This window comes from Suillus fuscotomentosus (assembly GCF_016647785.1).
Source record: "Suillus fuscotomentosus strain FC203 chromosome Unknown F5891scaffold_7, whole genome shotgun sequence".
Lineage (NCBI taxonomy): Eukaryota > Fungi > Basidiomycota > Agaricomycetes > Boletales > Suillaceae > Suillus > Suillus fuscotomentosus.
This window is the reverse complement of record NW_024539519.1, coordinates 735,691-756,104: the sequence shown is the minus strand read 5'-3', so window position 1 is coordinate 756,104 and position 20,414 is coordinate 735,691. Positions and strand designations below refer to the sequence as shown.

The following is a 20,414-nucleotide window of genomic DNA, read 5'->3' as shown; positions in this document are numbered from 1 at the left end:
CGCGGATTTAATCAGCAAACAGATGGGGCTCGGAGCCGTGATGTACTTTTGACATCAGATTAGTGTACCCTTGATGGTAGTAGTAGAAATGTAGTGAACTTGAAAAAGAGTCGAAACCATTCACAATACTTTTGGGGCTGACCATCATGGTCACATTGTAGGCATGGAGGCTGCGGGCACTGTCTGAGGACAATGTAGCACGCCAGTAGTTTTGATAAAAAATTTGCCGTTATCTTGAGCTACTCTACACAAAAGCACTCAAAACAATTTTTTCAATTGCCGTCCTATCATTTTTTGGCAGAACTCGTACACAGTGCTACTGGTACCCTAGTATTACTGCCCTGTCATGGCCAGTGCATTATGATCTAGCCAGAACTTCCGGGTCACGTGATGCATTTGGTCAATTTTTAGAAATTAGAATGAATTTTTACGTGAACCACCGGATCATACCACATAGAGCCTGAGCCTGAGCAATCGCTGGCAGCGGTTGATCAACAGCTTATGAGAACCATATAGTCTCGTTTTCATATCCATATCCTCGCTATTAAATCACTTCCCCCCATCACGAAATGTCCTGTCAGCAGTCAGCCGATATGCTACCCCCTGATCACTTCCTCCTCCAGCCTCGTCAGGACTTCCTGATCGGCGTTCAGGAGGGTCACATAGATACCTCCACTCTTGCTGCGCACGATTTCGATGTTGATACTCGCACGGGTTTCATGCCCCCAGATCCTCCTTTAAGTAGACTCCCAGCACAATGGGAACTCTGGGAAACAGCACTAGATGCTGCAATGCAAGCAAAGCTGCAGCTCTCTGTCAAACGATGTCTGACAGTTGAGGAGAAAAACTCATCTGAGTCATGGCGAGAACACGTTCGAAAGGTCAGTACCGGCCTCTGTATTTTTTATTACGCGCTTCACACACACACCATCAGCTGCCTGTCCTTCCTATGTCCGAGCTCACACACTCCGAGCTCCTGCTTCGGCGCGCGCACCATGTTCTCACCTTCATTATGCATTTTTACATTTACACACTCCCCCTGTCTTCTTCCGTGCTTATTCCGGAACCAATTTCTGTCCCCCTCGTCGCCATATCCAATCACTTGCAGTTACCACCAGTCGTCACGTACTCTGATAATGTCCTCTATAATTGGGACATTATCCACCCCAGGGCCCAAACGGAGCTTGGATTCGAGGCTCCCGCTCTGGACAACCTTCGCAGCCAGGACATGTTTTCCGGTACCATAGATGAGCAAGAATTCTACCTCGCTTCGGCCCGCATAGAGCTTCGCGGCGTCGAGGCTCTCGAGCTTATGCGTGCGACTATGGACGAGTTGTTCGTCGGCGACAAGATAGCCATCAGGCGCATTACCGCATACCTCTACAAGCTTGCTTCGGTTGTGGGCGACCTCACGACCATCCTGCTCGACGTACGTAAGGGCTGCGACCCTAACACGTTCTATCACTCCATTCGCCCATGGTTCCGTGGCGCAGACTCCGATCCTGCCCACAGGAAATGGGTGTTCGAAGGTGTTGAAGAGCAGCCTACCGACCTCTCAGGGCCAAGCGCAGGACAGAGCGCCCTGATTCATGCTTTAGACGTATTTCTTGGTCTAGACAACTGCAATGTGGTCGAAGGTGGCGTTGCACCGGACCAACGGACGCTGTTGAGAAGGATGCAGATCTACATGCCACGTTACCACCGCAATTTCTTACGACACCTCAGCACAAGTCCACGTCCTGTACGGACGTTCGTGATGCAAACAAGGTCTGATATGAACCTTTTGGACGCATACAATTCTGCGGTGCAGTCGGTGAAGGAGTTTAGGGATGCGCATATCAAGATCGTGGCAATCTATATTATTGCACCTGCTGCTCGTGAAAGGACGGAGCTCGAGCACGCAGATCCAGAAGCTAAGGAGGTTGGGAAGCAAGTGCTGATGGGCACAGGCGGGACGGATCTAGTACGCTTCCTCAAAGGCGTAAGGGACAAAACTGCCGAGGCAGTCGTGGAGCCTACGTTGTAGACCGTGTTGGATCTGGGATCCTGGAATAACATGAGCATCGGCATTTATGCATTTGGTCAACTTATTGGACATTATTCTGATTCGCTGATTCTTTCTCCTGGATGGCAACATGCCCGCTTTAATTGCTTTGTATATTCAATTAGCCTCCCTTAGACAAACAACACAATGGCAATCAGTGTCTCTTCCTAAATTATATGGGCTTACTTAGAATGTCGGACTTGTGGTTGAGTGTCTTCCATCAATACTTATCACCGAGGTCGAGCATTGTGGGACATTGGGCACTTACAGTAACAAAGCAAGATTCTTGCTTTCTCATTGTGTCCTACGTCATAGTATCAGCGAGTGAATGTACCACGTTGGGAAGCGCCTTTAAAGCTCTTGGCGCAATTTCCGTACCAGAGCATATCAGTTAGCCGGCCATAGTTACAGATAGAGAGTATATTGTCAAGGATCTTTGGCACTGGCACTCCATAAAGATGACGACGCGACAACAACACCACAAACCTGGGCTCGGCACTATTTTGACTGGAGCGAAAGGTGTGACGTAGTCGCCTATACTCGACTTTTCCGTGGAGCAGGAGCCAGGTTGGTCACAAGCCTACTGTAAGCCCTTCTAAAGCCGCTGACTGTGACGGGATCTTTCCGTCAAAGAGATCGCGCCTAGAGCGTCGACGTCGAACGATTCTAGGTCAGGAAATCGTAACTGAACTCGCACATTGAAGATTTCGGAATAACAATGGTTGGCATACCGTTAGTCGGGGCAAATCGGTCGGTCCCGCTTCTCATAGCAAGCATGACCATTCATATACCAGGACGGGTAGCTAAGAGGACAGCACCTAGATATAGAACATCGATACAAAGGTGTGGCTCTGGTAAGCTGCTTGCACTGCATCGAAGACTGACAACCTTTTGATAGAGGTAGACTCTGATCCAGATCACAGAACCCATTCGGAGGATACAAAAGGTGCCATGCCGACGTCAATTGATGTCATTCTTGAGTGCTCTCGAGTAGATGCCGTTTAATGATATGGGTGGTGACGAGAAGAGACGCCCGTGAACAGAGCATGATTGTCCGATTGCTCAGAGCCGGAGTTTCTCGCAAGAACCTTGAACAGGGTTTCATTTCCGAGTCGGTCGCCTAATAGATGATTACGAAGAGATGGAAAAAACGAAAAGATGGCGCTCAAGAGAGCACAGGACAAAGGAATAAGGTTCAAAGAGTAGCCGAAGGCTAATTGCGATATGGTTCACGGAGTGCTGTGAAATCCTTACGAGTTTTTGGCAAGAGCTAACCAGTTCAAACACTGGACAGGATCCATCCGTGCCTCGTGTCCGAGATTGCGGCTAAAAGGTCTCCTTTGAAGTTGCTAGATTAGTTGGGCGCAAGTGTTCGATATGATATTTTGGTCGGAGGGTCGATCGGATCTGCTGTCAAAGTTGTGAGAAGACGTTCCATGTAATATTTTACAACGAATCATGCCCCCACCCGTGAACCAACAATTAGCACTAACGGCATATCCAAAAATGTATTATAACAAATAAATACAAACACTTTTCCTCTCGCTTCATTTCCTTTCTGAGCTAATTGTCTTGCTCACTAGATTATCAGTCACTGATTTCAGTTTCTCATTGCTTTATTGTTATTGGGCATTTAGGAAGCACTGTTTTCGCATATCCGCATCTATTCCTTGACTACAGACACAAAAGGCCTTGCCGGGTCTTACTTTCAGATACATTGAAGACAAAAAGCAACAGACCTACTTTTTGTTCTCCACCAAGATCGCAATAACTTCTTGACACGCTCGCCCAAGATGGACATACACATCAACTCTTTCAGCTATAAAACACGCCAGACAATCATGGTGGAGGTTAACCAACTAGTATCCGAGCTATTCATATTACATTCATACTACAATGGCACCAGCAGCAGCCAACTACTATTCCGCTCCTCCCCATGCACACCAGAAGCAACGTGGCTATCGCATCTGCGATACTTGCGGTGCAGTTGAAAACCCAGTTGCCCAGAAGTTTAGACTCTGCGGTGGTTGTGTATGTCCCTTCCCTTCCCTTCAATCATCATCCCCCCTAACCACATCGTTATCTTTCCATAGATGACCACCCAGTATTGTGTAAGCTACTCAGTCTCCACTAGCATGACATTTTCTAACCCTATATCGTAGTCCACCGAGTGCCAAAAATCGCATTGGCCTTCTCACAAGACCATCTGTCAGCACACCGCTGCTCAGATGTCAGGTGCAAAACAGCAGGCCATCGGGCCTGCATATCCTGATGAAAATTTGGCGAAGTACCTTCGCAAGTTCACCTCAACACACTCTTCACTTCTCGGATGGGCCGGCTTCCAAGCCCTTCAATTAAAGCGCCTGCCTGCCAATATCCGGCAAAGTGCGTTGCTTATCGAGCTGAGCTACAACGCTCACGCCGAATCATTATATCGGTAAGTTCTAGTATCGCCGGACTTAGTGGGGGTAATTTTTACTGATTCCGCCGGACACGCAGTTTCTCAGTGGCAAATACGCATATAGTCTCTCGGACATTCGTAACCAGCCATGATCCACTCGTAGCCGCTGATATCAGCCGACGAGAAGAACGCTGTCGACGCAGTGGGGGAATTGGAACCCTTGTTATACTCGTGCAGTGTGGTGGCATTTCTCAAGTTATGCCTGTGGAAGTCGACCCACCTAGTAAAATCTCGTGGGATCCACGAGACGATTGGGCAGAAGTCCTCCGCCATTTCGTTGAATCTGGCCGAACAGATTTCAAACCTATATCCACGACCGCCAGGGGGTAAGTAGTCAAAGTTTGATGGATCGGACCGTGAAACTAACCGGATCGTATCTTAGGGTCGTTTATGGCTAATCTAAGATCATCGCCTTCATGACTTATGATTATCTTTTGGCAACGTGGATCGTTGCATGACCAGCATATTTTCGTTCCGCTGCATCGTGTTCGGACAATTTGTACTATTTACGTCGCATCCATTACAACCCATCATACCTCACCATTTCATGTTATGTTGTAATTGTACTGCATGTCGATTTAATGATTATCACCCAATACATTTGAAACTTGAATATTGAAAGCCGCTCTCAGAGGCCATGATGTCACTGGAAGTTTATGGAGCAGTACCGCCTGCTTATGTAAATCCATAGATGAATAACACTTTGATCCTTCCCATTTCTTCCAACTTACTGAAAGTAACATTGTCCCTAATCAATGATGACTGCTCAGGGAAGGACATACACATCTGCGCCCGCTGATGGATCCAGGACGATTACGCTACACGATTCGCAGCCACGTCCAGAAGATGACGCTAGTCAGCCTGGGGTTGCGGGAACTCTTAGATTACGGGGTGAACCACGCAAAACTCGCCAGCGAGTTGCATGGGATGAAGACGTGATTGACAATGAGGGATGCGGAAAGAAAAAGTCAAAGAGTGAGTGTGTCGAGTCTTGAATCCTTGTGGCGGTGTTGACTCGACCGTAGTCTGCTGTATATACCACAAACCTCGACGGTTTGACGAATCATCTGAGGAGGAATCATCTGAGTCAGACTCTGATTCAGACTGCCAGCATAGTAATTGCCCGCGTCAGAGAAGGATGCATCATCCAGAAGGAAACGGGCACAGCGATGGACTTGCTACGCGTGACGCCCCTAACAGGGGAGTGATTCATGAAGTAGAAGAAGAGGGCTCGAGTGGTAATGCATATGAGCGCAACCCCAAGAATAAAAGGAATTAGGTGTGTGGGTTGAAGTAGTATGGAGCGTTGTTCTGACGATGAGCATGTCAAGGTTGTCCGCCGGGCTATATATCCTTGGTACCTTACCTATAGATTTGTAGAATATATAATACCCTTATTCGCATACTTTCAGGAGCTGAGCCTACCGCATACATTCGGTTTATTGACATATTTTTAAGATGTTTCGCTCCTGTTCAAGTTGCGGAAGTTTTTGACGCCTACTACTAGTGGAGCCTCCAATTCCTACAACTTGAACTGTGACCTTGCTTTGGTACTTCAACCATGTATCATCCTTTCAAAAGGTCAAAACGCTCGCGAGAAACGACAAATTCTCCATCGTATCGAACGCGTTCGCTGTCTCCAAGGCTCAGACAGCGGTATCGTAGTCCAACTCATCCGAGTCTGCCGTCCAACTTTCTACAGTCTGTTGGTCTCATTGTTGCAATTATCATATTTGGCAGTCTTTATATCTCGCTGTCGAAATCGGTGTCGCAACGTACAGGGACGTCGCTTACTCCACCAAACACCACAGATTTCGGAATAGGTCCAACTCGAGTACGTTCACCGTCACCAAAAATTATTGATCGAACCGTCCTTCATCATGTCCTTCATGATATTCACGAACCCAATGATTACCACGATCTATCTCCCTCAACAGTCACACGACCCCATCTCAAATGGCCCCCGATTGTCACCAGAATTCCTGAGCCTAAAGATATTTCAGAATTTGAACATACAATCGTCCACGTTTCTAGTATACTGTCAGCTTCAGCTGCTGACGCAGTCCAATTTGACGAATCAGTTTGTGGTTCATTCCCCTGTCGCTTTCTTCTTCCTCTCCGTATCGCTGAGCAAGAACCGAAAGCCCACCTGCACCTGCACCAACTAGCTATTCTCGCAAGTAGCTTGAATCGCACTCTTGTTCTTCCGAATGTAGGCAACAATCGCATGGGGGCTTGTTTCAAATGGCCGTTTGATTTATATTACGACGTGGACCTGCTCAGAAGCGCTCTCCCCGCTATCAACACTTTGCCTTTCACTGTATTTGACAATTGGAGCGAAACGCGTTCCATCTTACCTACGAGCAGAACCATATCTTTCAGCGTCAGCAAAAGTGGCGAACGAGATTTACTCCCTGACGACCATTTCACCATCGATCATGGCCGTGCAGATCACAAAGCTGCTTCCTGCCTAAACTCCAAATCTTCTAGACTTTACCAAAGCTCCTCTATAATTTCCTTCAAGTTCTACCGCAACAATCCGATCAAGCCATCGACAAGCCAGCGTCTTATCCAGATTCTCTCAGAGGCTGTGGATTCCATGGAATACTTCTCAGACGAACTTGCCGCGCTTCCGCGATCTGACGTGTTAGCCATCGAATGGGATCTACGCCACCCAATCTTCCCTGAGCCCAACATAGACCTGCAATACTCTCATGCACTTGTTGAGCTTGCAGAAAGATTAGCAAGCTTCACAGGATCCTATATTGCGGTGCATTGGCAACTAGAACGTGTTCCGGTAGAAAACCTTGCGTGGTGTGCGGCATCGCTCGTCTCTACTCTTCGTTCAGTGCTCGGCGACGATGACTCGGGGCCTCAGCTAGTCTGGTTCGCTACCGACTACCACACCTTTTCAGAACAGCCAAGTGGTGCGAAGACTAAGAGCGCAAGATCTGGGACTTTTCGAGTTGTCACGCCCGAGCATGAGGAAGCCATGAACATCCTTCAGGACGCATTCCAAACAGGTGGTGATCTGGAGGGATATGCCATGACTGAGTTACCATCGCAGATAAAAAGGCTGAGAATGTTCGAGGGGAACGTTCAGTTTGAAGAAGAGATTCTAGAAGACTCAGGAGTTTCAGGTATCCTAGACAAGTTGGTGGCGATGCAGTCTCAGGTGTTTGTCAGCGGATCTAAGGCTTGCAGCAAGACGAGGTGCGTCTTCATGACAGCAGGTGGTAATATTTGATCAACGGCAGACCACAGTTCCTCTTCGAAGCAAATAGTCGAATTTCGAGAGAGCGTAATGAGGGATAAGGAAATTGCTCTGGACATCCGCAACGTCGTGGAGTTATTTGGAGAGTGGTAGCGAGTTTAGTTCCTGAAGTTGAAGTGGACAAATGAGAAGGAACGCGAAGGAAAGCATAGTATAGTCATGCATGGAACATGCTCATACAAAATTTTGCGATCACCGAGGGATGCAAGTTCTAGCACTCTGACCGAACTTATAGCGGCTCGCACCAGCCAACACCCTAATCTCTAGGTGCACCCCGACCAACACCTGCGAATGATGGTCTGTAATCGCCGGGCGCACCACCCTCCTTCTTCCGGTAATCATCGCGGTCGCCGCGAGGTGCGCGGTAAGCACCGTCGCCACCACCAGGGCGTACAGTTGCTGGGCGCGGAGGGCGAGCGGCCCGCTTGTGAGTCGAAGGGACGATCTCGTTGGGGAGGTGTAGCCTATTGATACATGAGTCCGGATAGATAAGACATAACAAGACTACGCACCACTCCCTGAGATAATCGACACCTTCAGGAGTCAAAACGTAGTAATACCACTGCCACGAAAATTGGGTCTTAACGAAGCCCTTGGAGGTCAGGCTCTGCATGGCCTTTATGACCTGAAGGTTAGGGACATCAAGCTCTTCATGCTTCGGCGCGTTGTAATCTTTCTTGGCGACCAGAACACCCTCTGAGATCAACCGATAATGAGCTCTGGAAAACCATCGCAAGGCCTGTATGCTAATAACCCACCCTTGAAGAGGTTCTCGTAGATGGTGCGCCTGTTTTGTTTGGTGATAATCATGCTGGGCTAATTGAATGGAAATGGGGAAGCTGAGGAAGAGTTGAAATGGGTTGAACAGTGCTCGTAGGAATCAAACGTACTGCGATGATGATCTCGCACTTGTCCGGCTGAGGAAGACTGGAGTCAGTCATGTCATCCAACTGGGAGGTAGCCCATCCAGCCATAGAGAGTTTCTGACACTCTTCTTTGCATCCTAATACACCACAGACGACTTGAACGGTACTCACAAGGATTTGACGGGCAGGAAGGGCCTTGAAATGAGTCTTGACGTCGAGCTGGACAGCGTACGCGTGCCTCTCGGACAAGGTTTCGACGAGCAACGGCGGAGTATGAAGTTTTCCTAAAAAGGAACTTCGAACTCTACTTATCGCGAACTCAAGGTTAACCGCACTTTACGAGAAGTAACGACTTCCTTAGATCTATCTAAGGTCTGAGGGATTACGGACGATGATACAATTTGTTTTCAAGGTACGGTTACATTGATACAAAACAAGAGGTGGCAAAAACACGCAGAATCGCACTGACACTAGTATTGTTCACAGGCTCGTTGCATGAGACTCTTCCAACAATCATGACGGCTGAATGACGAGACCTCCAACCATGGTCCATCGGAAGTTTACATTTCAGGCCCCCCTTTCGAGTATACGGATCATCCTCTCGATGTCGTCTCCGGAGATTGGATCCCTTGCCCGACTAAACCACTCGTTCAGGCTGAGGTCGCTCAGTGTAGTAGGAGATTGTCGGGTCGAAGCCGACCTCCCCATATCCGCGTTGATCCGTCTCGCCTCTAATATAATATCTTCCATGTTCCTCGCACAAAGGGATTCGTAGTAAGAGTTGTACTGCCCCTGGACAGTCCTAAAATTCTCATAAATACTTTGTCGAACATTTTCAATAGGAAATCCTCGTACTTTGTTTGCTCTTTATCGCGCGTTTCAACGGCCCGTTTTACAAATTCGGAAGACACTTTTTCTTGACCATGATAAGCAGCTCCAGACGTGCTTGGGAAAACAGCTGGCGTATCGTCCCGCGATAACGTTGCGTTTGTTTTACGGTTCAGAAGAAGCGGCCTCTGTTCCTGACGACAACCCTTGACCTGCGCATCGAGACTAGAACCCTCGAAAATTTGACTCGTTGCAGGCTCTCGCACGCGGTTTACTTCGGCAGCCCATCTGGCCACTTTGGATGCGACACGTTGGGGAGCTGGACTGAGAATATCTTCTGGAATGGGCATACGTAGTGGCGTTGTACCTGAAGGCTGGTGCAACGAGGACGCGTGGGCTGCTGGCGTTCCCAGATACACTTTCGGGGCGGAGATATGCATATCTACAGACCTTCGCTCCGCAGCAGCCTCAGCAGCCCAATCAGGGACGGGCCCGCGAGTTGAAGGACCTCTATGGGTCGTTATGCAATTGGAATCAGAAACAGTCATCCGAGGGGGGACATTTCGACGAGTCACGTAGGCTCCGGCAGAGTGCAAGGGCTGCGGTCTGTATGCCTTCGCAATGTGATCAGGTAGATCAGCCACGTACTTCCCTGAATGGGTAGGGTTGGAGAGGTTCACATTCAAAGCGTAGTCGGCTTGTTCCAGGCCTGGTCCAACGAGTCGGAGAGGCGGGTCATATCTCGTCAATGTGCTTTTCAGAACCAAGCCTTGCGGTGTGAAAGACACTGCCTGATTGTTCAAGGAAGTCTTACTGAGAACCACGTGTTGCTGTCTTCCGGACTGGGGCATTGCGGGGCTGGACTTGATGGCTCCCCCAATACAATGATTCTGTTCTGATGACTGTCCCGAAGGAGCGTGCATGGATGCCGACAAGAACCGATGGAATGGTGCGTTTGTTCCCGATTTTGAACAGTCCCATATCTCACTGGTTGGCTCCTGACCTTCGAGATTGGAATTAAATGTGGAATAAAGTTTGTCGTCTGACGCTATTTTAGTAGGGCCTTCCTTTATACTCGAAGGGCATTCCTTGGTGTTCTGAGATATCGACAGTTGATCGTTGTGTGTGGCAGACAGCTGTACAGAGGGAAATTCGCTAGGCATCGAAGCCTCCGGTATCGTCATAAACAAGCTACCCTCCTTCATGTTCGTCTTCCGTGGAGCCGAAGAGGGGGGAGCAAAGGCTGACACTTTTGTCTCCATAATCGCCTCGGGCATGAACGTTTCAATACCTGGCGCCAAGCATATTTTGTTGGGACTGTTGTCTTCGCGTTGATTGCTGTTCTTTTGACGCAGAATAGTTGGAGTGTCAAACCGCCTTTCATTCTCGCCCTGGACGATTGATGACGACTCAGAGGCCGTGCTGTGGCTAGGCGCCAAGGAATACGCCGGTAGTGGGGACTGGACGGCCCTACAAGGGTTTATGCTTTCCACGGCTGGATCGCTACGGGATTCATCGGTTGATGACCTAGTCCCTGGACAATGATTAGAACCTTTCGGTTCAGGGACATCAATCATGATACACGAGTTGAGAACGTGCTGATTATTATAGATACCATCTCGTTTCATAGCTCCAAGCTCGGCGCTGCCAGGAATAGTTTTTCGGTAGACACCTCCTTCCGAGTACGTCGGCTGCTCACCAGGAGCTTTTCCCTTTGGCGTCAGTCGGATAATAGGATACCCTGCTTTGCAAGGAATTGAGGCTGTCACCGTTGCTTCATCATCCCCGGAAGGCACTAGTGGCAAATAGGCTTTTGGACCCTCGATTTTAACTACTGGCACTAGGCCAGCAGAATCCCGTGAACAGATGACGTGAACCTCAGGTTTTCCGGTGATCACGCCAGGCACGGTATCGTCAGGAGCGTCTAGCCTGATCTCGTGGTCTGGACGATTGGTATGCACTTTCTGTCCGCCAAATGAAGTGTGCTGTTCGACAACCAATGGCTCCTCTTCACCACCGACATGGACGCAAGATGCATGGAGGAGGGGATCATCTACCTGCGACTCGTCGACGATGCCATCATCGGGACAATCTTCGAAACTTGGGTTCGCATCCCCCAGAAGTGGTTCAAGTCTAGTAGTTCCATCACCGATTTCCTCCAGCAGCGCGGCAATATCGACGCTCTCGCATGTGCTCTTCTCGTTCTCAGCAGGCGTTATGGTAATGATCGGAATTTGTGCTTTCGTGGCTGGTTTCTTCTGCACGACATAGCAGATCAACTTGATACCCATTGGGATCCAGCAAAGGCAGGCAGTGAGCAAGGCGTAAAACCGGTGAATTATGAGGAGTGGCCACCCCCGTGCAGTCACCATGAACATAGCGATGTAACGAGCAGCGCTAGACGACATGTGCGCAACTTTGCTGAAGCACGCTACTAGAATTTGGGTGAGGCGTGCTGTACCAGTGCGGAGAAAATGACAGAGCTTGGATATCACTTCCTTTATGATAGGCCATGACCAACGGAGGGTAGCCATGGGAAATGCCGCGATATACCGAGCGATTGCAGCACCTGGTTTCATTATCTTAAATATCCTTTCCATAAGGATCGCCACACCAGGGTTGACAAGCAGTGCATCACAAACTACAACCTCCGAAGACCGTTCGAATGGTGCAGCAACGAGCATCGTGAGGACCTATGCAGGAAATATCACCGAGGTGTATCAGTTTGAGGCGAGCGGTTTCAGGGGTATAGGACTCACAGATAGTATGAGGTATGCTGCACTCAAGGTGAGCACATAACGGATGAAGAGCAGCATAGGACAGAAGGTGATTATGCGCGGGGAGAAAGGGGCGAGTGCTTTGTGCTGCTTCTCGCTGGGCGCGGGTACCTGCTGGCGCACCCAGGAAGGGAATATTGCGTTGCGCGTGCGCTTCTGCGATGGGTGCAGCGCACCTGGAGGTGGATTGTGAAACCAGAAAGCGTGATTAGGTTCCGCCAGCGGATCGAGAACCCAAGGTGTCATGGTTGGAGATAGTGGTGTTGATGTTGTAGTAGGTGTATCGTGTGAATAGACAGGAGAAGATGTGGCTATTGACATTGAAAGTGATGGCTGAGAGTGAGCTAAATCCTCTGGAAGCATGACATTTTTCGAGTGCGAATAAGCAGAACTAGGCCCGAGAAATAGATGGGGCGAGAGATACGGAAGGGCGTACAAAGTCTGTGTGACATGCACGCTGAAAATGCGAAGCAGCGTGTCTAGAAGAAATGCCCAGGCAGCGGCTTGGATCTCTGGAGGGATCATTTTGGGTGCCAATAGGGATCTATTTGAATGTCGCGTCAAATATGTAAATCGAGAGGTGAAATGGAGTCACGAAAAGATAATGAAATGGAGAGGGAGGATATAAGCAGATGACAACGATGTTCAACTAGTTGAACTATCGACGCGACGACAGCACGTGACTAAAAATCAATGTCAAGTAATTACTAGTATTTTCTCAATTTATGACATATTTTCGTTCATCTTTTGACTTTTAAATTTGAACTGGGGAAGCCTCATGAGGTAAAGGTAGACTTAGACTGGTGACCTAGATACCAGCTGACCGTACAGTGTTTCGCGTCAATATCAAACATTAATTTCAACGAAACTTTTAATTTTCTGGTTACAGGTCTCATGACTACTCCGCCCTGCAGGCCTGATGGCCAAATAAACAATTTATTTATTCGCTATAAATTCAAACCCAGATTTACCAGTTCAATATCTATCGACGGCTTGCCTTGTTGTCGGGCTGGACTGTCATCAGTCTAACTGAAACATCAGTAAATTCGCACATTCCTTGCCTTCCTTTTTCGTCACTTATTTTCTCACATAAGAGCGCACAAGAACCATATCATCTCCTTGTCACAAGCTTCAACAAGTTCAAAAGCAGATCCCTTCCTCTTGTATTTAGCTTTTGTTCGCTTTTTTTGCACTTTTTGTGCACTTATTTGAGAATGTATTGCATTGCAATCATGATAGGTTTAATTTATATCCCCTTTTTTGCTCTTATTTTCAACTTATTTGTGCTTGATCACTCTTGTTATGAGGAAAAAACATTTGCATTTCAACTGAACAAGACAATTATTATAAGTAGGTAGCGAGAGAAATAAGTAGTAAGTAGAATAAGTGTGAAACTAAAAATGGAACAAAACATTGAAATGGACAAAAAAATGGTAGTATGATGACATTAGTACTAGTAGTAGTAGAGGCACCACCGACGAGACAGCGACAACAAGATGGTGACAGCAACGAGATGGCGACAGCATGGCAACTTGAATGAGAAAACAACCAAGGTACCAGCTACTAGTAGTAGTAGTAGTAGTAGTAGTAGTAGTAGTAGTCAGATTCAAGACAATAACAAGAGCGAAGAACATTACCTTTAGAGAATGAGGGCTCGCTCATCCTCAGTTTGGTCATCCACCTCCATCCATGTGCCACGCCTCTTCATGGCAAGGTTGTGTGTGAGCTCTGCGTTGTGGTAAACAACCGAGTCTGGCAAGCGGCTGATAGACATGATGTAAGCCCTGGTCTGCACGCCCCAATTGATATCTGAAAATGCCAATGGAACACTACTCTCTTTACCCATCGACAGATTAATGTGCAGCGGGGTCTTGTTGTTTTGGCCATTGCCAACGGTGTCGATGTCGCTCAGAAGCATCTGCCCATTGGCAAAAAGTTTGATGGCACATTCCATCTAAAACACAGGGTGTCAGCTGTATGAGGAGGGAAAAAATACATGCCGCTGCTGTAATGAGAGTGAGAGTGCCCTTCGAGTGTCCCAGCAATGTGTTGTTTATTCCTGGCATGTTGACAGCACCAGACATGGCGCACTTGTGCTGCACGAGGACCTGCACAAGGAGGTCAGACTGGAATGGTCTGGATGTCTCTCCATCCTCTAAGATGTCCCCGAACAAAAAGCAGAGATTTTCGAGCAAGCCTAATGCAAAATCTTGACGGTCCTGATCAGTGTCAAGGTCCTCCTGTGAGATCATGAAGTTTGCAAGTACAATGAGAGCCACATTGCTAATGCTATTGTGCCACTCCGACAACCGCTAGAGGGTCTACAAATAAAATGATCAGATTTACATCATGTGCAAAAAAAAAAACATACAAGGGCAATGGCAGGCCCGTTTGCTGTAACTGTGTGTGGAATCTTGTCTTTGTAGACTGCGTCCCAGGCTGACTGCAAGATAGGACAGAGAATGTCATCTGATAGAGTCCATACTTCATATAAATCGCCAACACAGCGAATGGCAGTAGGAATGAGCTCCATTGCCCACTTGTTTGCCATCTGACAACCCTTTGGAAGATGCTTCTTCCTGAATGCAGAACATGCAATTGCCTTGGAGGGAGTGGCGATAGCACGATGGGAACCAGTTATAGTGGTAGTGGACGATTTGGATTTCAGCCGTTTCACTGGAGGGGCTTTGAGAGTGGTAGCAATGTTGGTCTGACAACTCGCAATCAGTTAAACATAGAATCAAGCAAACAAAACAAACCATAGATGTCAACCGGTGCATGGACACTGGTTCAGAAGCAGGTTCAGCCTTAATTGTGATCATACAGTCATTAGTGACCTCCATGATTTCATCATCAGATGACAGCGACAATAAGTCGTCATCACTCAGAAGAGGTGGCTGTTTCCACTTCTGGCTTGCAGCCAGCAACTCATAATCCACTGGGAAGACGGAGCGAGATGTGGGTTTTTGGGCGAGGGGTGGAGGTACAAGGTCGGAGTCATAATCCGCGGCCTGTAGCTCATGACTGGCATCGGAATCAGACTTATAGTCCCCCAGGAAGGCAAGCTGTGGAGGGGTGATGTCGCCAATACCCGAATTCATGAAGATAATTTGGTCGCAGATATCACTGGGGACTTCTGCGTGCTTGGCATCCTCAATTGGATCAGGTTCTGAGGTTGCACCATGAGGGAAAACATTGTCAAGAGCTTTGGACGCGATCTGCAGTTTTGGTTGGAACTACATCAAATTTGAATATCAATATGATCAGACTCACAGTTAAAGCCTTTTTGCCTGTGAAACCAGAAAGAGGTTTATTGAACAGCTCCTCATCCTCATCAATGTTAGATGCATACAGGTTCGAGAAAGTAGACCCAGCATTGGGAATACTGATGGGTGTGGGGGGTGGAACATTGCTGCTGATAGTGCTCCCTCTTGTGAGCTTAGAGAAAGTAGTAGTACTGCGTGGGTGTGTAGTAGCAACCTTGGACATGGAGGATGGCTTTGAGGTGTTTGCAGGAACAGTCGATACCCACCCCGGGATACGTCCAGAATATGAAATTTTTTTGGGACTTGCAGTATCGATATCAGATTTATTTATTGCGACATTGAAGAAAAAAAAGGGCAGTTTCAGTGAAAAGGAGACTCATAGTTACTGTTAAGACAAACACTTACATATCCAATTGAAGCTTCTGAACGTTTGCATCACGTGCCTTTGTTGATCTGTCAAATGACTCAATAATGACGCCAGCGTTTAACACTTCAATCACATCTCTCACCAGCGGTTTGGTGGCCTTTTTTCTCTGGGATTTTGCTGCTACTGGCTCCTCCTCCAAGTCTTTTTCACTCACAGGATGTTAAACATTAGCACCAGCTGCTAACTGTCTGGCTCTACCATTTTGACCCTTGCCTTTGGTGACAACAGGCTTATCGGCGGCGAACAATTTCTGCTCCTGCTTGCCCACCATCCATAGTTGAGTCGGGGGTCTTCGAGGTTTTTGCAGCCTTCCCCACTGGGCATGCACGAGGATGCTTAGGCTTAGGTGTGTCAACATGGGCATTATCTTGATCAGCCTGCATCTGTGCTTGCATAGTTGCAATACACTGATAACTTTCCTGCACAGCTTTATTACTTGCCTCCTTTGCCTCCTTTTCATGCTGGTCATCAGCAGCCTTCTGAGCAGCGGTATGTCTCTTTCCCTGACTTTCAATCAAGATACATCCAGGATGTTGAGTTGCATTCTTAGGTCGAGTTGCCATGCGCTGCATAACTGCATTGGGCTGAGACATTGTGTCTATGGAGGGATTTGGAGGCTGAAGAAAGTTGGAGGCAGGCGGGTTACCGGGAGTTCAAGGCGAGTTTCATTACATTTTAAAATTTATGGTTGATAGCTGACTCTGAATAATTAATGGACCCTACTTAATAGTCTGACGTACTTGTCTAACTAATGTGAGTCTACTGCGACTGACATAAACCTCCGGAGCATATTTGCCAGCACTTTTTCAGCAGAATAAAAGGACCCACACCAAATTGAAATACCTTTAGTCTGGTGAGTATTAACGTTTACTAAAACCTGTCTGTTGGTATATTGACGTGCACTGGGGATATTTCAGTTCTGGTGGTGGGGTGACAATACTCACCAAAACCTTTCCGATGGTGGGGTGCCATTCACAGATGTTCACCAAAACCTTTGCGGTGGCCCAGCAATGTAAAGTTCACCAAAACCTTTCCAATGGTGGGGTGCCATTTGCAGATGTTCACCAAAATCTTTCCGATGGTGGGGTGCCATTTGCAGATGTTCACCAAAACCTTTCCGGTGGCCTGGCAACACCTCCTCCTGATTTTCTACCAACTCCACCTCAGTTGCCACCTCCTCCTGATTTCTCGCCACCTCCTCCTGATTTCTCGCCACCTCCTCCTGATTTCTCACCACCCCCACCTGATGTTGTACCATTGGATGATGATGAGGATCCAGAGTCAGAATTCATGGAAGTGAGCGGGCGTTACTATCGTATGTATCATTCACTCATCAATGGTAAGTTTTTTTCAATCAGTACCCTTTCATGAATCGTGACTCAGACACACTCTTAGGACTGCCATGCACAGCTGACGGTGTATTTCTACCTGCCCGGTACACCACCAACTCCTGCTCCACTGAAGTCTCCTCATGACTGGAGTCCGTATCGCAGTGATGTTGAGTTTTCAATGGCAGAGTTTACCTTCAAGCAATGCCATATGTCTAACAAAGCTTCGGACATACTATTCGACTTGATGGCTGCGCAGCTATTAAAACACAATAACTCCCCTCCATTTGCAGGACCACAAGGATTTGCACAAGGTCATTGACACTACACAGCTTGGCAATGTCCCTTGGCAATGTCTCTTGGTTCAATACATGGGGGAACACCCTGAGCACGATACTCCTCTGTGGATGGGCAAAGACTATGAAGTTTGGTACAGAGACCCCCGTGTGATGGCACACAACATGTTGGCCAATACCACCTACAAGGGTGAGATTGACTATGCGCCATTTCGAGAGTATGATTCAGTCGGACGATACATGCTGATGGAAAGACTTTATGTCTGGAGACTGGGCATGGCAACAAGCCATACATATTCGATGCATTTCTTATAACTCGGGGCATACTAACATTTATCAGGACGAGTTATCGAAGGATCTGAACACACATGGATCAATGTTCATCCCAATAATCCTTGGGAGTGACAAGACCACTGTATCTGTGGGCACAGGTAATAACAAATATTACCCCTTGTATGCCTCAATCGGCAATGTGCACAACAATGTGCAACACGCTCATCGTGATGCTCTCGTTATCATTGGTTTCCTCTCTATACCGAAAAGTACGTGTATTAATGTTTAAAATCGTGTTCTTCATCTGATCTATAGCGCAGCTATGAGGAAATATGCTCACAACAATTCGTTTCGTTATTTTGCCACCAGCTTTTTCACTGCTCGCTATCTGCAATTCTTTCCACCCTGAAGCCTGCGATGACCAAGTACAAGGTCCTGCGTTGTGCAGACGGTCATTTTCGACACATTATATTTGGCCTAGGACCTTATATAGCTGACTATGAGGAGCAACTGGTGCTATCTTGTACCATCAAAAACTGATGCCCGAAGTGAGCTCTTTCTTAATTCTACCTAACTTTTACTGACAATGTTTGTAGATGTCTTGCACATCGGGGTGACCTGGATGGTGGTGGTATCCCATGCACTCGAGAGCATACAGATCTCCTCGTACTCGAAAACATAGACTCAGATACATTGTGGCATGAATTTGGTATCATTAGCATTCTCGTCGTGAGTGATACTACCCACTCTCGAATTATGTACTTATTTATTTTGTACAGCCATTCACAAATGATTTCCCCCAAGCCGACATTCATCAGTTGATATCCTTTGATCTCCTCCACCAGCTAGTCAAAGGCGCTTTCAAGGATCATCTTGTGGATTGGGTACTAAAGTATCTCAAACTTACGCATGGGACCAAACAAGGAGAAGAGATCATGAGTGACATAGATCGCAGGTACATGACCTCACTCATTCATTTGGTATTCTCTAACAATAAGTCAGAATTGCTGCTGTGGCGTCATTCACTGGTCTATGGCGATTTCCTGACGGCTGTGGCTTCAAACAGTGGATGGGTAACTGATTCCAAGGCCCTCATGAAGGTTTTCATTCTGGCTATTGAAGGCCATGTACCTCAAGATATGGTGTGAGCATTTCACGTGCTTTTAGAATTTTGTTATATTGCACGATGCGATGTAATTACCAAAGCCTCTCTGGTTCAACTCAGTGATGTGCTCACTATGGTCCACCACTACTGCCAGATTTTCGAAACCACAGGCACAGTCCCTCACTTCTCATTACCTCATCAACACTCAATGACCCACTATGTGGACATGATCCGGTTGTTTGGTGCGCCAAATGGATTATGTTTGTCGATCACAGAATCCAAACACATCAAGGTGGTGAAGGAACCTTGGCGGTGGTCTAACAAGCACAATGCCCTTGGTCAAATGCTATTGACTAACCAATGGCTTGATAAACTCGCAGCAAGTCGCCGGGACTTTGCTGCTCGCAGGATGCTCATCAGCTCTGTGTTATCAAGAGCCATGGCTGCTCTCAGTAAGTTTTCATACTTAATCAGATTGTTTTACTTACTCAATATGCAGCTGTTGGCCCTGAAGATGAGCCAAACGCCCTGGTGATCGCACCAGAAGTGGAGGGTGAGGTTGACAAGGGTGAAGCTGTTGATGGCCATTTAAGCTCGCTTTTGTGCAGCTGGAAAAGACACCTCATAAGGCAAGGACACCTCATAAGTGATGCTCTAGTTAATTTTGATACTCATTAAGGTTTTAATAGAACAAAAATGCATGCGGACTGTAGCAGAACTAGCAGATGAGGTCAATGTACCTCACCTGCGACGCCTTATCCAGTACTTTCTGTTCTCTCAACTCTTCCCGAATGATCCCCACAACCCAGAGGATGTCCCTGCTGCTAGCTGTCCTTGGCACGAAGGTGGACTTTATGTCTTCAATTCTGCAGCCGCGACATTCTATGCCCCAAGTGATCCCAGTGGTGTCAGCGGCATGCGACGTGAACAGATCTGAGCTTGTCCACTCTGGCGGAATGTCTCTCCCTGTAATGATTGTGTGTTTGTCAACATCAATTCAGACCTTGAAGGGATGAAAGGGCTCGAAGTCGCAAGAGTCAAATGTTTTTTTTCTTTCAAGTTTGATTGGGTCACATATCCATGTGCCCTTGTTCAGTGGTTCGACAAGGTCAGTGACTGTGCGGATGAGGATACTGGCATGTGGATAGTCCATCCAAGTGTTCATGATGACAGCACCCCAAACTTTGCCATCATCCATATCGACACAGTTTACCGTGCAGCACACTTAATCCCTGTCTATGGTCCCAACTTCATTGCTGACGACATCAAGTACTTTCATTCTTATGATGCATTTCGCTCATTCTATGTTAATAAATTTGCTGATCACCATGCCTTCAAGATCGCATTGTGATTGCCGAACTTCGAGGAGATTGAGATGAAGACAAAGACTACTAACAGCCGACGCCCCCACTGCACAACCAGACGATACAACGGGTGACGTCATCATGTGATATGACGAATATATGTAA

General features: G+C 47.4%; 8 protein-coding genes across 8 annotated transcripts; 5 read left to right on the top strand and 3 right to left on the bottom strand.

Annotated features, from left to right (window-relative positions):
• Positions 1-593: 593 nt before the first annotated feature.
• Positions 594-2,026, top strand: F5891DRAFT_1126161 (Indoleamine 2,3-dioxygenase; the record flags this gene model as incomplete). The annotated part of the gene is made up of 2 exons (XM_041364057.1): positions 594-881; positions 935-2,026. 2 exons carry the CDS (start codon positions 594-596, stop codon positions 2,024-2,026), a joined length of 1,380 nt encoding a protein of 459 aa, XP_041230981.1.
• A 1,559-nt stretch (positions 2,027-3,585) lies between these two features.
• On the top strand, positions 3,586-5,184 carry F5891DRAFT_1009168 (uncharacterized protein). Its single transcript, XM_041360572.1, has 4 exons — positions 3,586-4,075; positions 4,138-4,155; positions 4,207-4,481; positions 4,544-5,184. The coding sequence occupies exons 1-4, from the start codon at positions 3,941-3,943 to the stop codon at positions 4,833-4,835; spliced, it is 720 nt and encodes a 239-aa protein (XP_041230980.1). The 5' UTR covers positions 3,586-3,940; the 3' UTR covers positions 4,836-5,184.
• On the top strand, positions 5,175-5,925 carry F5891DRAFT_688643 (phosphatase inhibitor-domain-containing protein). The gene is made up of 2 exons (XM_041372801.1): positions 5,175-5,480; positions 5,531-5,925. Exons 1-2 carry the CDS (start codon positions 5,261-5,263, stop codon positions 5,782-5,784), a joined length of 474 nt encoding a protein of 157 aa, XP_041230979.1. The 5' UTR covers positions 5,175-5,260; the 3' UTR covers positions 5,785-5,925.
• A 26-nt stretch (positions 5,926-5,951) lies between these two features.
• Positions 5,952-7,954, top strand: F5891DRAFT_688503 (uncharacterized protein). The gene is made up of 2 exons (XM_041372800.1): positions 5,952-7,718; positions 7,770-7,954. The coding sequence occupies exons 1-2, from the start codon at positions 6,067-6,069 to the stop codon at positions 7,870-7,872; spliced, it is 1,755 nt and encodes a 584-aa protein (XP_041230978.1). The 5' UTR covers positions 5,952-6,066; the 3' UTR covers positions 7,873-7,954.
• Positions 7,955-8,035: 81 nt separating this feature from the next.
• F5891DRAFT_944238 (Plectin/S10 domain-containing protein) lies at positions 8,036-8,589 on the bottom strand (the record flags this gene model as incomplete). Its single annotated transcript, XM_041374532.1, has 3 exons — positions 8,036-8,243; positions 8,292-8,475; positions 8,538-8,589. The coding sequence occupies 3 exons, from the start codon at positions 8,587-8,589 to the stop codon at positions 8,036-8,038; spliced, it is 444 nt and encodes a 147-aa protein (XP_041230977.1).
• A 333-nt stretch (positions 8,590-8,922) lies between these two features.
• Positions 8,923-12,576, bottom strand: F5891DRAFT_1009154 (uncharacterized protein). Its single transcript, XM_041360571.1, has 2 exons — positions 9,488-12,576; positions 8,923-9,419 (listed from the first exon to the last, which is right to left on the bottom strand). The coding sequence occupies exons 1-2, from the start codon at positions 12,155-12,157 to the stop codon at positions 9,213-9,215; spliced, it is 2,877 nt and encodes a 958-aa protein (XP_041230976.1). The 5' UTR covers positions 12,158-12,576; the 3' UTR covers positions 8,923-9,212.
• A 1,313-nt stretch (positions 12,577-13,889) lies between these two features.
• On the bottom strand, positions 13,890-16,536 carry F5891DRAFT_976338 (uncharacterized protein; the record flags this gene model as incomplete). The annotated part of the gene is made up of 7 exons (XM_041376596.1): positions 13,890-14,168; positions 14,212-14,562; positions 14,622-14,960; positions 15,010-15,486; positions 15,524-15,818; positions 15,922-16,084; positions 16,212-16,536. The coding sequence occupies 7 exons, from the start codon at positions 16,534-16,536 to the stop codon at positions 13,890-13,892; spliced, it is 2,229 nt and encodes a 742-aa protein (XP_041230975.1).
• A 385-nt stretch (positions 16,537-16,921) lies between these two features.
• F5891DRAFT_1126157 (uncharacterized protein) lies at positions 16,922-20,296 on the top strand (the record flags this gene model as incomplete). Its single annotated transcript, XM_041364056.1, has 10 exons — positions 16,922-17,239; positions 17,565-17,757; positions 17,822-18,123; positions 18,210-18,353; positions 18,492-18,569; positions 18,620-18,795; positions 18,843-18,913; positions 18,990-19,369; positions 19,625-19,850; positions 19,884-20,296. 10 exons carry the CDS (start codon positions 16,922-16,924, stop codon positions 20,294-20,296), a joined length of 2,301 nt encoding a protein of 766 aa, XP_041230974.1.
• Positions 20,297-20,414: the final 118 nt, after the last annotated feature.

Coding starts and splice junctions, on each gene's coding strand:
- F5891DRAFT_1009168 (XM_041360572.1), top strand. CDS start 3,941: ATGGCACCAGCAGCAGCCAACTACTATTCCGCTCCTCCCCATGCACAC. Junction 4,482..4,543: donor CACGCCGAATCATTATATCG/GTAAGTTCTAGT, acceptor CCGGACACGCAG/TTTCTCAGTGGCAAATACGC.
- F5891DRAFT_688643 (XM_041372801.1), top strand. CDS start 5,261: ATGATGACTGCTCAGGGAAGGACATACACATCTGCGCCCGCTGATGGA. Junction 5,481..5,530: donor CGGAAAGAAAAAGTCAAAGA/GTGAGTGTGTCG, acceptor ACTCGACCGTAG/TCTGCTGTATATACCACAAA.
- F5891DRAFT_688503 (XM_041372800.1), top strand. CDS start 6,067: ATGTATCATCCTTTCAAAAGGTCAAAACGCTCGCGAGAAACGACAAAT. Junction 7,719..7,769: donor AAGGCTTGCAGCAAGACGAG/GTGCGTCTTCAT, acceptor GGCAGACCACAG/TTCCTCTTCGAAGCAAATAG.
- F5891DRAFT_1009154 (XM_041360571.1), bottom strand. CDS start 12,157: ATGCTCGTTGCTGCACCATTCGAACGGTCTTCGGAGGTTGTAGTTTGT. Junction 9,420..9,487: donor AAACAAAGTACGAGGATTTC/CTATTGAAAATG, acceptor TACAACTCTTAC/TACGAATCCCTTTGTGCGAG.